The sequence below is a fragment of the Quercus suber genome, unplaced genomic scaffold, assembly GCF_002906115.3.
Source record: "Quercus suber isolate HL8 unplaced genomic scaffold, Cork oak 2.0 scaffold_333, whole genome shotgun sequence".
Classification (NCBI taxonomy): Eukaryota; Viridiplantae; Streptophyta; class Magnoliopsida; order Fagales; family Fagaceae; genus Quercus; species Quercus suber.
The window spans coordinates 718570-735860 of NW_027069786.1; the positions used below are offsets into that span (position 1 = coordinate 718570).

Here is a 17291-nt window from a genome sequence, read left to right on the forward strand (position 1 = left end):
TTACTTCCAAGCCCATACAGTCGTCGTCCTCACCTAGCTTCCGCTCAGTGCTATCCTCCAAAGTGCAGACTACACTGGGAGAATTGCGAAATAGGGGACGATCCTAGGGGCTTTTGACATCAAGTACATGCCACGTACCTCTGTCAAAGGCTAAGTGCTTGCTGATTTGGTAGCCGAGTTCACAGAGCCCCGGCTAGAAGAGGTAAAGCTAACATCGGACATGGATGAAAAATCGGTTGGCATGATTTCTCAACAAGAGCCTTCCCTTTGGGAGGCGTACGTGGATGGTGCCGTAAACCAAAGAGGCTCCAGAGTGGGGCTAGTGCTGATATCCCTCGAAGGAATCGTTATTGAAAAAGCATTAAGGTTGGGTTTCTCGGCGACCAATAATGAGGCAGAATACGAAGCCCTATTGATGGGGATGAGTATGGTCCAAAGGATGGGAGGAAAGGCAGTAAAGGTATTCTCGGACTCAAGGCTGGTTGTGGGTCAAGTCCAGGGAGAGTTTGAGGCAAAGGACGAAAGAATGCAGGGATACCTGAGCCAAGTTAAACATCTGTAGTTAGGGTTCGAGTCTTTCAGCTTGCTGCATATTCCTAGGAATGGCAACTCACACGCTGACTTCTTGGCCACTCTAGCCACCTCTTCGGCACAAGATTTGTCGAGAGTTATCCTCGTTGAGGACCTGCATAAGCCTACCGAAGCAGGAAAATGAGTAATTCAAGCACATCAGGTCAGGGCTGGACCCAGTTGGATGGACCCGCTGGTTAAGTTTCTGAAGGAACATATCCTGCCTGAAGAGAAGGGAGAAGCTGATAAAATTCGGAGGAAGGCAGCCAGGTTCTAGTTGTCTGAGGATCAGAAGCTATACAAACATTCCTATTCGGGGTCGTACTTGTTGTGCGTGCATCCTGAAAAGACTGAGCTGTTATTAGAGGAACTACATGAAGGGATCTGTGGAAGCCACACTGGAGGAAGATCCTTGGCTCACCGAGCCATCACTCAAGGTTATTGGTGGCTGAACATGCAAAAGGAAGCCTTGGATTATGCCAAAAAATGTGATCAGTGTCAGCGATTTGCTCCGCACATTCATCAGCCGGGGGGAACTCTCAACCCGCTATCCAGCCCATGGCCTTTTGCCCAATGGGGCTTGGATATTGTGGGACCGTTTCCTAAGACTGCAGGAAACAAGAAATTTCTGCTGGTCGGCACTGATTATTTCACCAAGTGGGTCGAAGCAGAGCCTCTTGCAAACATCCGAGACATGGACGTGCAAAAGTTTGTGTGGAAAAGTATAGTTACTCGCTTTGGAGTCCCATGTGCTCTCATCCCGGAAAATGGCCTGCAGTTTGATAGCAAAGCATTTAGGAGCTATTGTAGCGAGCTAGGGATCATAAATAGGTATTCCACCCCAGCTTGTTCCCAGGGTAATGGCCAGACTGAAGCTGTCAACAAGGTCATTGTGAATGGCTTGAAAAAGCAATTAGATGACGCGAAGGGTAAATGGGTAGAAGAATTGCCACATGTGCTTTGGGCTTACAGAACCACTCCACGCAGGTCTACTGGAGAGACCCCCTTCTCAATGACCTACGGGGCTGAAGCCGTCATACCTTTGAAAACTGGATTCCCGACACTGAGAACTAGCTCGTTTAGTCCGACGGGTAACGATGAGCTGCTAGAGAAGAGCTTGGACCTCGTTGATGAAAGGAGGGAAAATGCAATGGTCCGATTAGCACATTACCAACAAAAGCTTAGACAGGGCTACGATGCCAACGTAAGGCTCAGACCTCTGGAACCTGGCGATCTGGTACTAAGAAAGGTGGTTGGCACTGCAAAGAACCCAGCTTGGGAAAAATTAGGGCCTAATTGGGAAGGGCCATATCGTATTACTTCGGGAGCTGGCATTGGGGCATATTTCCTTGAAGACCTTGACAATCATGTGATACCACGCCCGTGGAATGTAAATAACCTCAAAAGGTATTATTATTAATCAAACTTTTCTTTTAATCAGCATACCAATCTATTACGATTCATTTAAGTATTTAAACTTAAATCCATTCATGCATGTAGTCCTCGGACCAGATGATTTGGGTTAGTTAGCACTATGTTACGATTCATTTAAGTGTTTAAACTTAAATCCATTCATGCCTGTAGTCCTCGGACCAGATGATTTGGGTTAGTTTGCACTATGTTATGATTCATTTAAGTGTTTAAACTTAAATCCATTCATGCCTGTAGTCCTCGGACCAGATGATTTTGGTTAGTTAGCACTATGTTACGGTTCCTTTAAGTGTTTAAACTTAAATCCATTCATGCTTGTAGTCCTCGAACCAGATGATTTGGGTTAGTTAGCACTATGTTACGATTCCTTTAAGTGTTTAAACTTAAATCCATTCATGCCTGTAGTCCTCGGACCAGATGATTTGGGCTAGTTAGCACTATGTTACGATTCATTCAAGTGTTTAAACTTAAATCCATTCATGTCTGTAGTCCTCAGACCAGATGATTTGGGTTAGTTAGCACTATGTTACGATTCCTTTTAAGTGTTCAAACTTAATTCTTGCCCCTTATTCTTTTGTACACATTTGGAAAGGCTCGTGGAACTTTTTACTATAACCCCTGTAGTTTTCATCGTTTAGTAATAGTTCTAATACATTCTGCCCCTTTTTAACATCAATTTTAGTCATGCACGTTGTTAACATGGTATCAGGATCATAATAAAGTTAGAGTACAGGACTTAAATAATAATAGAAAGTTGTATTACACACAACAAAGCAAATGAATGCGAAGGAAAAACTGCTTCATTAATCAGGAATATAGCTTACAAATCTCTTACAAAAAGAAAAACACAAAGAAAAGGGAGGCCCTGTGTGTCTACTATTGAGCTGTAGGAACCACAGGGTCAGCGACCTGGCCTGTCTGAACAGTAGCTTCTGGGGCTTGGCTCTGGGACTCAGCAAGAGTCTTCTCTTCGTCCAACCCTTGACCTTTGTCTTTGGCTGGTTCAACTGGCAGACCAGCCTCTTTGGGTGCATCAAGAGCGGATGGGGAAGCTACACTGACTAAGCTTTGCTCCATAGCCTCCAAAAGCTGTGGAGCAGGAGGAGAGTCAGTCTCTGGGCGCTCTCGGATCTCTGGATGGTAGTATATGCTTCCAGGTAGCCTCAGGGGGGAGTCCGAAGAGACCCCAGCAGCGTCCAGTGCCTTTCGCCAGGTTACGTTGCAGTACTCGCGAGCAACCAAAGAAAATTGCTCCGAAAGCAGCTTCCCAGTCTCGTTCACTCCCAACTGATATGCCGCTTTCCTCTCAGCATCAACTGACTCCTTGGCCAGTTGAACCGCCTGCTCGGCTACTCGGGCGCCCTCCCTGGCTTTCTGGAGTTTAGCCCTGAGACCCTTCACTAGCTCCCTTTCAGTCGCCAGGTTAATCTCTGACGCTCTTCGGCCTGGGTCTCAGCGTTTTGGAGGCCGGCCTTGTGGTTATCCCTCTTCCGGGTCACGGCCTTAAGCTGCTCGGATATGAGAGCATAATCATCCTTCAGCTAGCCAAGAGCCCTCTCCACTTCGGATTGGGACTGAACTGCTGCTTGGGCCTCGAGGTAGGACTTTTTGTTCCATTCCTCAGCCACATAAATCTGTTGAGTAATCTGTATGACAACATTTTTAGCACAAGGTGAAGAAAGGAAGCAAAGCAAATTAAAAATGGAACTCAAATCAAGAGAGCAAGTTCATTTACCATGGTCATATCCCTCTTAAAGGATAGGAAGAGCTCCTGCTGGTTGAAGCGCCTATAGGACTCCATATCGTGAGGCAAGAGGAGTGGCTGCTGTAGGGCCTCAGCAACGTACCCTGCCCTTCCCCCATCATAGTTCCTGAGGGATGTGTCCCAAAGAATGGGGGCGCCATCCAGCTCAAGCCTTGGGGACCATATGCGAGGTCCTGCTCCTCGGCGGACCTCGGCCACAACGTTCTCGTCACGGCTTTCAGTGGAAGAGGCCCTCTTGCCTCGATCCCTCGCCGTCTTCTGCTGCTTGCTTACTTTTGGTGGCAATCCCACCTCCCTCTCTTTGGGCTCATGGGGCCTCTTCTTCTGTAGGTTCGGCTTGGGCTTCAAGCCGAGTTCAGGAGCCTTGGAAGGCGTCGGAGGTGGGATCTCTATTGGTTGGGAGGTCCTAGCACCTGTTTGCTCGTCCATTTGGCCCCTATTCCTCATCAGACGCTTCAAGTCCGCCATCTCTTCGTCCAAAGAGTCGTCGGGAAGTGCAGTTACTAAAAACGGGTGGACACTGGAATGTCTGTCACCTCCTTCCTCGGCGTCTGAGACCTCTACCACTTGATTTGCCCCTGAAGCCTCCCCTCCAAAGCGGAACTTGTCTATTTGTTCTTCTAGCGAGGAGGTGGAGGAACCAACCTTTTCACCCTCAACCTCTGGTCCGAGGGGAGCTTGCTGTAATGGCTAGACGAGAGGGGGTATACCCCGAGGGTTTGGATGTGGTACTGGAGGAAGGTCGTGCGGTGCCAAAAAGCCCTTGAACGAAACGTCGATATGGTTAAGACGCTCGTCTCCCTGGACTATCGCGTTGCCAATCGGTTGGAGGTCTTTTCGCCTCACTTTGTAACCTAGATGAGGGGAGCCGATCGGAGTTGTCCGTCCTCGCTTACGAAGATCTCGGACTGTAGCAAATAGTTAAGCACGGCGAAGTTGGTAAGGCACAGCAGAGCTTTGTTAGAAACCGGAACGCGGCAATACAGGAAGAATCAAAAACTGCTAAAAGACAAAGGTCCTGAGCCTATGGTTAGTGTGCCTAAGTCTAACGTGTCCCACCTGGCTCTCCTGCTCTGGTCGGACAGTGAGGGCCGTCATACCACGCGCCCGAGATGATCACGTAGTCATCCTTCATCCCTTTATTGGATTTGGGGAGGCAGGAAATGAGCCTAATAATGTCGAACCGGGACTTTAAATAATATCCTGCCCCTTGCTGGCTGTGGAACTCATACATGTGCACCACATCGTGCCAAGTGAGCCCCAATTCTAGGTGGCGGTTGAGGTCCTCAATGGCTCCTAAGATCCTAAACATGTTAGGCGTGCACTGCCAAGGGGTGATCCTATGATTTATAAGGTAATTAGTGGTGATAGGGCCCATAGGAATCGTCATCCCCCCTTCTAGGAAGGCGATGAGAGGGATCACGACCTCTCTCGTTTCCCGATCAGTTAGTATTTTCTTTGGAGGGCAATACCTCACACCCATGTTTGGAGGAATACGGTATATGGCCCTAAACTTCTCCAACTGGGCAGGGCTGTCTACCAAATACTCTAGTTTACTCATCACTCAACGGACAAATGGAGGCACAACGTAGCAGTGAGGAAACGGTCGCTCAAACTGAAAAATAGACGGCCAAAGAGAAAACCGAAGGATTGAGATGGTGAAAACTTACAGGAACTGGGCTAGAGACTGATCTCTGAACTCGCAGAAAGATTCCTGAGGACTCTGGGAAGAAGCAAAATCGGCGATTGGAAGAGCTCTAAGCGTTTGTGTGCTTGTTCTTGTGGGATGGTCTGAAAGTTGCAAAGTGAGGAGAAATGTCCCCCTCCGAGATTTTATTCGAGGTCAAATGAAGAGGTAGAAGTTATTTCCCTCAAATCTCGATAAAAAACCCCGTCCGTTGGATCAATAGCCCACCGTTGGATGCAAAGGACAAGGTGCCCCCTGGTGTAATTAATGTAGCGCTTTGGGAATACGGAAAACAGCAGCAGCAATGATGGGGCGCGCTCATCTATACCTACGCACGCGCCAGGCCGAATTTTTTGTCCGCTTTTCAAGCCTGAGCTCCATGACAAATCAAAATCCCATTTTTTCTCTTCGGATGTGAGGGAAAAATTAAGATTTTGAGGGGCTATTGTGGGAGGTAAAAGCCCAGAGCTACTTAATGGGCCGGGACACCCTGTTAAGGACTCTTTTATTTTCAAGGAGCAATAGGTGGTTGGGACGGCCCATCTGAAGGCAGGAAGCCCAGAAGTAAAGGGGAAATACCGTCCGAAGAGGTCACTGCTGGTCCGAGGACGTCCTACTCCTCAGCCACAAATAGCCTTGATCAAACAAACATGTGAAAGATCCGAATAATCTTCCTAACACTCTCAATGATGTTGATAAGTTCTGGGTGGATCCAAAGATGATCAGAACTCGAAAAATATCTAAAGGAAAAGCTGCTACCACTGCATCAAATGCACTGCAACAGCTTTTCTAGCCGCATTTATGTGGAGAAGATCTCTGAACAGTGTAACCTCAGCTACCGCCACTCACGAAGAACTAAAGTAGACACATGACGTGACATGCACTTGAGTAAATACGCAGATGAAGAACAAGTGGACGATGGAGATGATAGGAGAAGATGCTATATAAAGAAGAAGGGTCCATGATAATAGGGGACAGAGAAAAAAGAGGGAGAAATGGAGAGAAAAGTTTGATTGTAGTTCTGAATGTTGTAATCACTGTTCACTCAATAAAACACCTCTTCGAAAATTCATTCATGGAGTTGTTTGAGTATTATTTCATGTTATCCTCACTGCAAGTAATCTAGCCCACCACCGTTTACTTCATAACCAGCCTAGCTCTTTCGCCCACTCTCTACAAATTCATTGTTCTGAGTTCGTTGGGCCTTTAACCCATATCCTTTGGGCTTGGGCTACAAAAACCGACCCTACATATATTATTACATTTCATTATGTAATTTAATTCCAATAAAATAATTCTATTTTATTATTTTATTATTTTTATTTTTATGTTTACGGTCGTGCCTTGGATATAATTGTTTATTGAATTAAAAAAAAAACAACATAAAAAGTCAACATAGACATAAAAATAAATATTTTTTAAATTTGAACCTAATAACATATGTTATTCTTCATTCAAATAGAAATATAGGAAAATATGGAAATATTAATGTCAACATTTGAATATTTTAGGCTATTCATATCCATCTATCCTTTGTTTTTAACATACAAATCAAGTTTCAGCTAGTTATGCGAGAGAAGCTTAACCTCATATTTTCTATGCTTTAAACAAGTTCTTCTAGTATCTAAAGATAATCTGACCTTATTTTTGTGTGACATTTCTCTTATTAGTAATTTCATTGATTATGGTTTCATAAATATCTGTAACAGTTGAAGCATGTTTTGTAGGATCTCCAACATATTTTTAAACAAAAGCTCTCATAAGTATTTTTTGAAGTGTTCAAAGACTGAAATCATTACTATGAAGTAAAACATTCACGCACACTAGGGTAAGTTTTACTTGTGTTTCGGAAAAGAATCATGTAAAGCACATTGTTGATAACGAATTCTAAACCGCGATTAATAGATATATGAACAAGTGACAAACTAAGACAAAGTGGATTATCTTCTAGATTTGTAATTAGTTTTGATAAAAATGAATGAATTTATTTTCTTTAGCTGAGTTTTCAACTCAATAAAACTTTATCCCCCTATCTCTCTTTCATCATATGTATAACGAGTAATTAACTAATTATTCAATAACCTCAAAATACAGAAAGATAGTACTCCCTCCTTTAACTTGAATGGTAGGTTTTAATAATTAAATTCATAATAGAAGCCATCATTTATACGAGAGAATGGAGTATCACGTCGTTGTACTTTAAAAGTATCAAAAAAAAAAAAATTCTCATGTTTAATCCTTAACACCTCCCCTTCTAAAAGGGGAAAAAAGAAGAAGAAGATTTTTTTTTTTCTTTCTCTCCTAACACTTCATTTGGGAGGAGGGAATGGAATGGAATGAAAAAAATATTTTTAGAATATTCATTTTATTCTCTTATTTGGAAGTTTAAATGGGAGGGAATATAATGGGTAGGAGTATGGTTGTCCATGAGTTGGGTTTGTGTCTAACCCAAACTTGATCTGATCACTTCAAATCCCCAAGAAATGAACCCACCATCGACGAGGAAGAAGAGTCAGTTTGGGTGAGTCAAGTCTCCCTGGGTATTGGGTGATTGTTGGTCAGGGTTGGGGAAGAGCAAATCTGGCAAAATCCTACTGGATTTGGCAAAATTTGACTGGAGAATACCTCATACCAGCGGAGAACGACGACTTTAGTGGGTTGAGATTAGTCGAGTAGGTTGGAATCGGGTTTTCATGCAATGACTCGCCAATCGACCTGCCAATATCGATTTATGGAGTGTGAAGACAAGCCATCAATCATCATAGGTGTCTCATTGGCAAGTTTTTGGGTTGGATTGGACGATTTAGGTGGGTAGGTCAGTTTAACAGGTTATTTGGACACTCCTAGCTATGAGAAAACACTCATTCATTTTTATTTCCTCAAAAACTAATTTTTTACCATTTAGGAATCCGAGAGAATGAAATTAAGTTTAGTGAAATTTTCATTGTAACTTCTAAAATATTCGTATATATTCAGCTATTTATTTTAAAATAAGATTCTAATAGTAATATTATTATAAAGTGATTTCATTCTTTTTCCTTTATGTTAATCTCAAATAGTATTCCTTACCTTCCATTCTTTTTCATTTATTTTCATTACTTAAAAAGTTTCTTTCCATTTGATTCTTTTATGAACTTCCAAATAAAGTGTAAGTAACAAAATTTTCATTTCATCTTCACTTCCAAACCCATTGTCTGCCACCCACCCACTCATTCGTTATCTTCCAAAGCTGAAAAAGGAAAACTCTTCTCCTAACAAATTTTATAAGGACTAAAATCTCACACTTCCCCTCCACAGTCCAAACTCATGACCGTGACAAAGATGAAAGATACATGCACCATACATCTACATATCAGAGCCTTCACTGGGCCCTCATAGCACCCTTATCTTCACTGGGCCTTCTGACACCAAAAGAAAAAAATTAGTGTGAAAGGAATTTCAGGCCTAGCAGAGCCTTGGACCAAAACCCAAAACTATAAGAAAAATTACCAGGCCTGTTTTTACAAAGCAAGCAATTGGTTCGTGTAATACACTCTCTCTCTGATTCGCCAAAGCATGTCACTACCATTAAACAAAGTCAATTACTAGAACAGCGCAGAGGTAAAGGTAAAGGAGTCCATATCCGTATCAAATATCCTGGGCCTTTTTTTTTTTTTTTTTTAACCTTTCCTCACTTCTTATTCTTCTCCTCCTCTCTCTCTCTCTCTAACAATTTAATCTTCTATCCTTGTCAAAGACCCAAAAATTCTCCAACCAATAATCAAAGATTCAATTTTGAATTTGTGTTTGTGTTCCTCGTAATCTCAGAAGCTGAGTTGTTTGAGAGAGAAGAAAGAAAAAAAAATTGGCAGGGAATGGCTCAGGCAGTGGAAGAATGGTACAAGCAAATGCCTATTATCACCCGTTCGTATCTCACGGCCGCTATTGTCACCACCATCGGTTGCTCCCTTGATGTACGTATCTCTAAGCTTTGAGGTTTCGGTCAAAAAGGGATTTTTTTTTTTTTTTTAATGGGGTTTTTGGTGTTGGATTTTGGGGTTTTGTGTATTTGGGTTAATGGGGTTGTTTGGTTTGGTTAGATTTCAATTGGTTTGCTTCGAATTTCGGAATGTAATGTCTTTTGGGTCAAAACTCGAAAGGTTTTTTTTTTCCTTCCTGGCGGTATAGAGTTTTGTGGGTTTTGTGTTTTGGGGGTTAACGGAGCATTGGAGCTGTTTGGTTTGGCTAGATTTCAATTGGGTTTGCTTTAAATTTGGGAGAAACTTGGTGGTCTCTCTCTCAATGATTAGCTGAAAGTAGTGTAAATTGGATTTTATTATGGTTTTTAATGTTTTGGCAACTGGGTTTGAATGGCTTAGGTTGAATTAATTGGGTTTTTTTTTTTTTTTTTAATAAATATTTTTGGAAATTTTGGAGTTGGGTATTTATCATTTTTTTTTTCCTTCTCTTTTCTTATGTTAACATGTTAGGAAGAATAGCTGCAACCTTGGAAGGTTAAATAATTTACTGACTCTTAGTTAACATAATTAGTGATTTTCTGTTTATTTTTGCAGATAATATCACCTTATAATTTGTACTTGAACCCTAATCTAGTGATCAAGCAATATCAGTTATGGCGTCTCGTCACCAATTTCTTGTATTTCCGGAAAATGGGTAATGGTTTTCAGCCTCATATTTTTAAATTCAGTAGGAATCTGTTTTTTTGTTTAATTTTAATGTAGAGAAAATTTGTGTTAGTTTAGTGATCATCTTCACTGTGACGAAGTTGTTGAGAAGAAATCTTTTGGGGCACACAAGGCTCTCTTCTATGAAACTAGTTGAAAGAATTTTTGTTAGTTGAACGTTTGTTGCTTTGTACGATATGTTAGTTTTTAACGATGTGACTCAAATGGGACAAACTTATTATGGTAGTTAGAGAAAGTAAGAAGTCTGCACTGGCTATGCATCTACTGTTGTCATTTTTTTCCATGTGAACTTACGCGCAGACACACGAACTTGCAATTTGATAACCACAATGGGTTATGTCATCAAACAAGTTTCATGTCATAAGAAGAACGTGATAATTCATTCCTCCTTTGTGGTGCATTGTCTTGTGGAATGTAGTTGGCGAATGGCCGTTGTCATCTATCTGGATGATTTTGGTCCCTTTAGATTTGTACTGCGGTACATTTTTGTGTTAATTAAGAGGTTTATGTTGGTTTTGCCGTGTCCAATCCATGCTTAATATCTGTTTGTTTTGTAGGGTTCCTTAAGAACGTTATGTATAACCTTCACTAGGAGTGGGAATGTTCCAGTATTGTTATTGTTATTTTTATTATCTAAATATCTAATAGTGGATTAGCAATGGATTGGCAGCAGAGATTTTATTCCTCCACCTAACTTGTTGAAATCAAGTCTTCTTCTGCACCTTTTGATTTGATGGTTTTTTTCCTTGTTGGAACTCTCTTCACTTGCCCCAATGATGTCCCTGAACACAATGTTTTAAAGAATCACAAATTATGTTCCATTGTCTGCTTGTTGTTGAATGTATTGCAATCTGATTATACATTATCTTGATGCATTTATATCATTGTCTTCAACAAGAACAAAGTCTTAGTCCCAAATTTGTTGGGGTTAGCTATGGATCCTCAACATAAACATAGACAATGATGTAATGAATTTATATCGTTTTCTAAGTTTATGTTGTCCAACAGTTAATTATGTTTATTGTTTGGAAGTCTGATTGAGCCTGAGTAATCAACAAGTTTGTCATTTTTAACATATTTTTTTACCTTGACAATGCAGACTTGGACTTTATGTTTCACATGTTCTTTCTAGCTCGATACTGCAAACTCCTTGAAGAGAACTCATTCAGGGGAAGGACAGCCGATTTCTTTTACATGCTCTTATTTGGTGCCACTGTTTTAACTGGAATTGTTCTTGTTGGGGGAATGATACCGTACTTGTCGGAGTCGTTTGCAAAAATTATATTCCTTAGCAATTCCCTGACATTCATGATGGTTAGTTCTTTTCCTTTTTGTTTGAATATAAAATTTGTTTTGTTCCTACCATCATTAGAAATATTATTAACTCCTGTTTGATGGGAATAATATTATGGAGATTGGAATGCCATCTAGCCATTATAGTATGATAGCAAAAGGCAATATAATGAATTAATGATGAAGTTATGGTTATACCAAGTTATTCTTGACTCATGCTTTTCATTAGCTTTCTTCCTGTTTCAATAAGCTAAGCAATTCCCATCTCAAATCAGTCTGGTAGAATAATTTTGTGTAAAAGATATAAAGTCGGGTAGAATTCTTCTATGAAAATTGATATCCTTTCATATTTTTTACAGGTCTATGTGTGGAGCAAGCAAAATCCTTTCATCCATATGAGTTTTTTGGGCCTTTTTACTTTCACAGCCGCTTACCTACCATGGGTGAGTAAGCTTTGATGACTTCTCATTTTATCTTGCTAAATCAGTATCACACTGAAAGTTATTGACTTTTTAATTTTTATTGTCCTTCAACTCGTTCAAAATTAATCTGAGACATAAGCTATCCTGATCAAAACCTCTATTATTATAGTTAATCTTTGCCCCACCTAATGAAATTTGTGATCCTTATTTCCTTGTTCTCCCTGCAGGTTCTTCTGGGATTCTCTGTACTTGTTGGAGCTAGTGCATGGGTGGATCTATTGGTGAGATTCCACACAATTATATTTATAGTTTGCCTCTGCCCTCTAGTCTGCTGGCACTAACAAAAATTCAGTGAACCCTGCTTTTCCTATAACATGGCTAGTTCCTTTATTTTCTTTTCTCCTAAATTAATCTGCATCATAAGGAGAGAAGCCTAGACCTTATTGAAGAATTTGAGATCTGGTGGGATCCTAGTCTAAATTCGCTTTACTAGAAATTCTTAGGTGGAACAGAAGTCAATGTTATATTGGACAGGTTGGACCACCTGGAAGATTACCTTGTGGACCCATGAGTTGGCTCACATAATTTCTCTCTCATTTGTGGACCTGTTCACCTCTTTATCTGCATCTTTATCACCTGTACCATTGCTTTTCGCTTTTCCTTTTCCTTTTGGAACCTTTATTTTTTTGGTTCTTATTTTTCAGGGAATGATTGCTGGTCATGCCTACTATTTTCTTGAAGATGTGTATCCACGAATGACAGGTCGCCGGCCTCTGAGAACTCCCTCGTTTATTAAAGCGCTATTTGCGGATGAGCCTGTTGTAGTGGCACGGCCTGGGAATGTGAGATTTGCTGCTCCAGCTGCAGATGATGTTCTCCAAGGTTAATCAGGAGTTAGTATCACTGGAAAACCCTGACCTGTGTGTTAGCCCTTGGGGGGTATTGATCTGGCATTGGAAATATAGCTAGCATCATCAAAAATACGGCTGGCTGTGTATTATATTGAAGTATACTCTGATTTGCTAATTGCTTTTTTTTTTTTTTTTTTTTTTTCGGGTTTAAATCACTAGGCCTTGAAAATAAATTGTTAGCTTTGTGATCGGGTCATTGGGTCCCTAATCCTACCGGCCTTGAAAGGAGAATATTTCTTTTATGATTATATCTTTTGATTTATTTTCTTAATAAGCTAAACCTTTTTTTTTTAATAACTTATCATTTTATATTTTAATTTGAACCTTTACACCATACATTTCTATATTGTAATTTACGGATATGATTATTAAAATATTTTCTACAAAAAGAGAAACATTATTGTGCTTTCTTTTCATTTATGTTGCATGAAAAGAGCTTAATAATAAATACTATATTTAGCATGTCACCATAATAATTTTTTAAAAGAATTTGATTCTCAGATATGAACCTCACAAAACAGGATAACTAACACCAACCCATATGACTATTATGGAAAATTGTCAGATACTCAAAGAGGTTTAAATACTCTCGTTTCTTAAAAAAAAAAAAAGTTATATAATTTTATTTTTAGGTATTTTAAAATTGATTTGTCTAATTTTTTAACATATATTTTTATATAAATAATTTTTAATTTACTATGCGGTAAAACCAATAATGGCCACTAACATTTGGGTGGCCTAAGGAAGCAACGTTAGTCAACCCCTCTACACATTTTTTATTTACCAAAAAAAAAAAACCAGTGACGGTCATTGAGCCTATATCAACGATCAAGTCAAACTTTGGTGCCAATTGAATTCATTGATACCACACCATACCAGATTGATGTATAGAGCCAGAGGTAGTAACTCTGTGTACTTCGTTTTAAGACCAGTGTAAATTTATCTTTTCAATTATACTCTGCTATTTCGAGCGGGTGGTAGAGGTTGACCAAGTTAGAAAGGCGTCCCTTCCCTCCACAATTTTATCCAAACAAACAGATAGCATAGGATAAAGTAATAATAATACTTAGCTCCCGAGTCTCAACTCTCTGCGCTACGTAGTTTCCTTAATATCCCAAAAATCCCTTCTTCATGGCTTCTTTGCCTTCAGTTGCTGTTACTCGCACTCTCAAACTCGACCCAGATTTCAGGAAGCACCCCACCGTCGAAAAGGTACTTCCTTCTTTTCTAAATTACTTTCTAAATTCTTTATTGATACCACTTTTTGCTATAAAAGTATTAAAATCTTGTAATATATATATATATGTGTGTGTGTGTGTGTGTGTGTGTGTGTGTTGGTTATACATGTTTTGTTACAAGAAACCTTATTATAAGACTTGTATATATAGAGACAATATGGGTGTGTGTATATGTGTGTTCCAAACCATCCTCCATGTTTGTGTTGTTTGCATTTCTTAGTGACGGATAACATGTTCAAAATACTATAGTTACTAAAACTTTTGTGTTAGTGTATCATTTCCGAAGTACTTGTACTTGCTTTTAAGAGCTGAATCAGCACAACTTTCAGTTTAATGTTAACTACCTGATGCCACAATTTAAGGTTGCTGTATGTATATTAGCAAAAGCACTTTGAATTTAATGTGCTTTATAAAACATGGGATGATCCTAAATCTGCATCAATGTATCTCAGAGTCCAAGCATCTCATATCAGAGAAATCAGACACTGACCCATTTGGATGGAAGTTCAGAAATAAGGTCGGTGGACTTCCGAGAAGCACTTTCAATGATGAAAGAGGGGACGAAGTTCAAATCTTCTGATTATGTCCCCCTCTTGCAAGAATGCATAAACAAAAATTCGGTTTCGGAAGCACAGATTGTTCATGGGCATATTATGAAAACAGTAACACAAGAAGATTTGTTTGTCATGACGTTCCTGATTAATGTTTATGCAAAATGTGGAAGCATGGAAAATGCTCAGAAGGTCTTTGACAATTTGCTTAGAAGAAATGTTGTTTCATGGACAACCCTAATGACTGGTTATGTTCAAAATTCACAGCCTCAGATTGCCATCCAGATTTTCCAAGAAATGTTGGAGGCTGGGGCTTATCCTACAAATTACACTCTAGGAACTGCTTTGAATGCTTGTTCTTCATTGTACTCTGTCATGTTGGGGAAGCAATTTCATGCCTATATTATCAAATACCAGATTGACTTTGACACAAGTGTTGGCAATGCCCTTTGTAGCTTTTACTCCAAACTTGGCAACTTAGAATCTGCTATTAAAGCCTTTCAGAGGATTAGGGAAAAGAATGTGATCTCATGGACTGCAGTTATATCCGCTTGTGGTGATAATGGAGAAGCTGCAAGGGGTTTGAGGTTTTTTGCTGAGATGCTTACTGAGGACATCATACCCAATGAGTTCACCTTGACTAGTGTCTTGAGCTTGTGTTGTACAATGCTTTCTTTGGGTGTAGGGGCACAAATTCACTCATTAACCATTAAACTTGGCTATATGTCCTCTCTACCCATTAAAAATTCTATTATGTATTTGTATCTTAAATGTGGATGTATTAGTGAGGCTGAGAAATTGTTTGATAAAATGGAAACTTTTAGCCTGGTTACATGGAATGCAATGATTTCTGGCCACTCCCAGATGATGGATTTTGCAGAGGATGATCTTTCAGCATACCGAAGTGGATGTGAGGCACTTAACATTTTCTTTAAATTGAACCAGTCAGGCATGAAACCTGATTTATTCACCTTCTCAAGTATCCTAACTGCATGTAGTAGATTGGTGGCCGTAGAACAGGGGGAACAAATTCATGCTCAGATCATTAAATCTGGGTTTTTGTCAGAGGTGGTAGTCGGCACTGCACTAATTAATATGTATAATAAGTGTGGAAGCATTGAGAAAGCAACTAAGGCTTTTGTGGAGATGGATACAAGAACTATGATATTGTGGACTTCTATGATTACAGGTTTTTCTCAGCATGGCCAGTCTCAACAAGCACTGCAGCTCTTTGAGGATATGAGACTAGCTGGTGTTAGACCAAACCAGATTACTTTTGTGGGTGTTCTATCTGCTTGTAGCCATGCTGGAATGGTCAAGGAAGCACTCAGTTACTTTGAGATGATGCAAAAGGTATATAAGATTAAGCCTGTAATGGACCACTTTGCATGCCTGATTGATATGTTTGTGAGGTTGGGTCAGTTAAATGAAGCTTTTGATTTTATTAAGAAAAATGATTTTGAGCCCAATGAGTTTATATGGTCGCTCTTGATGGCTGGATGTAGAAGTCATGGGAATTTAGAATTGGGTTTTTATGCTGCTGAACAATTACTCAAGCTCAAACCAAAAGACACTGAAACTTATGTTTTGGTGTTGAATATGTACCTCTCTGCAGGTAGATGGAAGGATGTATCTAGGGTGAGAAAAATAATGAAAGAAGAGAAACTCAAAAAATTACATGATTGGAGCTGGATTAGCATCAAAAACAAGGTTTATTCATTTAAACCGAATGACAAGTCGCATTTTCATAGTGCAGATATTTACAAATTATTGGAAAACTTGCTTGACCAGGTGAAGAGCCTTGGCTATGAGTCACTAGAAACTTTGGAGGTAACCAATGGAGATGAAGAAAAGACATACTCTTCAACTGCATATCACAGTGAAAAGTTGGCCATTGCATTTGCGTTGTTGAACACACCAAATGCTGCACCAATACGAATTATCAAGAGTATCTTTATGTGCAGGGACTGCCACAATTTTGTTAAGTTCATCTCATTACTGACTGCTAGGGAAATTGTCATTCGAGATAGCAAGCGGCTTCATAAATTTGTCAATGGACACTGTTCTTGTGGAGAATTTAGTTGTCTTTTTTGATATCCTTGTCTGGGTGGGTGGGATAAATTCAAAAGGTTGTTACTCTCGCTAAACTTTAACATGTTTTTTGAGGTTTTATTTTTTATTTTTTTATTTTTAGAGGTTGGTTGACGGAGAGGCGTGTTGTGTAGTCCCTTTTGTTTTCATACAAGGTCAAATACAAAGTTCATACCAACCCTATGGTACATTTGGTATACTAAATTCTGATTAACTAAGAATAGGAATGGGTAGTAATACAAAAGTCTGAATGCAATAACTATTCGGTAATAACACAATCATACAATAATAGAACCTTTTTTTTTTTTTTTTTTTTTTTTTTTGTGTGTGTGTGTGTGTGTGTGTGTGGAGAAAATACAATAATAGAACTTTGAGTATGTAATCAAGAGGCTTGTAACTCAAATGATACATTATGATTTAAATAAATAAATGGTGTGGTTTTGCAAAATAAATAAATTTTTATCCAAGGAAGGAAACAACTAAATTAACAAGAAATTGTAGGAGTACAAAAATTATCGGAACAATCAAACTCTAACAGGATGCTACATGGACTATAAAATCTAGAAGTTGGACACAACCGGCAAAGGATTTTATTTATTTATTTTGTATAACCGGTATATATATATATATATATATAGCATCTCTCT

General features: G+C 39.5%; 2 protein-coding genes across 2 annotated transcripts; both read left to right on the plus strand.

Annotated features, from left to right (window-relative positions):
- Positions 1 to 9110: 9110 nt before the first annotated feature.
- On the plus strand, positions 9111 to 12893 carry LOC112018555 (derlin-2.2). The gene is made up of 6 exons (XM_024051088.2): positions 9111 to 9406; positions 10007 to 10106; positions 11238 to 11452; positions 11791 to 11874; positions 12081 to 12134; positions 12558 to 12893. The coding sequence occupies exons 1-6, from the start codon at positions 9308 to 9310 to the stop codon at positions 12738 to 12740; spliced, it is 735 nt and encodes a 244-aa protein (XP_023906856.1). The 5' UTR covers positions 9111 to 9307; the 3' UTR covers positions 12741 to 12893.
- Positions 12894 to 13432: 539 nt separating this feature from the next.
- Positions 13433 to 16903, plus strand: LOC111997594 (pentatricopeptide repeat-containing protein At4g21065). The gene is made up of 2 exons (XM_024029703.2): positions 13433 to 13976; positions 14455 to 16903. Exons 1-2 carry the CDS (start codon positions 13896 to 13898, stop codon positions 16645 to 16647), a joined length of 2274 nt encoding a protein of 757 aa, XP_023885471.1. The 5' UTR covers positions 13433 to 13895; the 3' UTR covers positions 16648 to 16903.
- The last annotated feature ends 388 nt before the right edge of the window (positions 16904 to 17291 follow it).

Excerpts from the sequence above, each read along its gene's own strand:
- LOC112018555 (XM_024051088.2), top strand. The coding sequence starts at position 9,308 with ATGGCTCAGGCAGTGGAAGAATGGTACAAGCAAATGCCTATTATCACC. Across the intron at positions 9,407-10,006 it reads CCATCGGTTGCTCCCTTGAT|ATAATATCACCTTATAATTT; the intron begins GTACGTATCTCT and ends TTATTTTTGCAG. Across the intron at positions 11,875-12,080 it reads CAGCCGCTTACCTACCATGG|GTTCTTCTGGGATTCTCTGT; the intron begins GTGAGTAAGCTT and ends TTCTCCCTGCAG.
- LOC111997594 (XM_024029703.2), top strand. The coding sequence starts at position 13,896 with ATGGCTTCTTTGCCTTCAGTTGCTGTTACTCGCACTCTCAAACTCGAC. Across the intron at positions 13,977-14,454 it reads AGCACCCCACCGTCGAAAAG|AGTCCAAGCATCTCATATCA; the intron begins GTACTTCCTTCT and ends AATGTATCTCAG.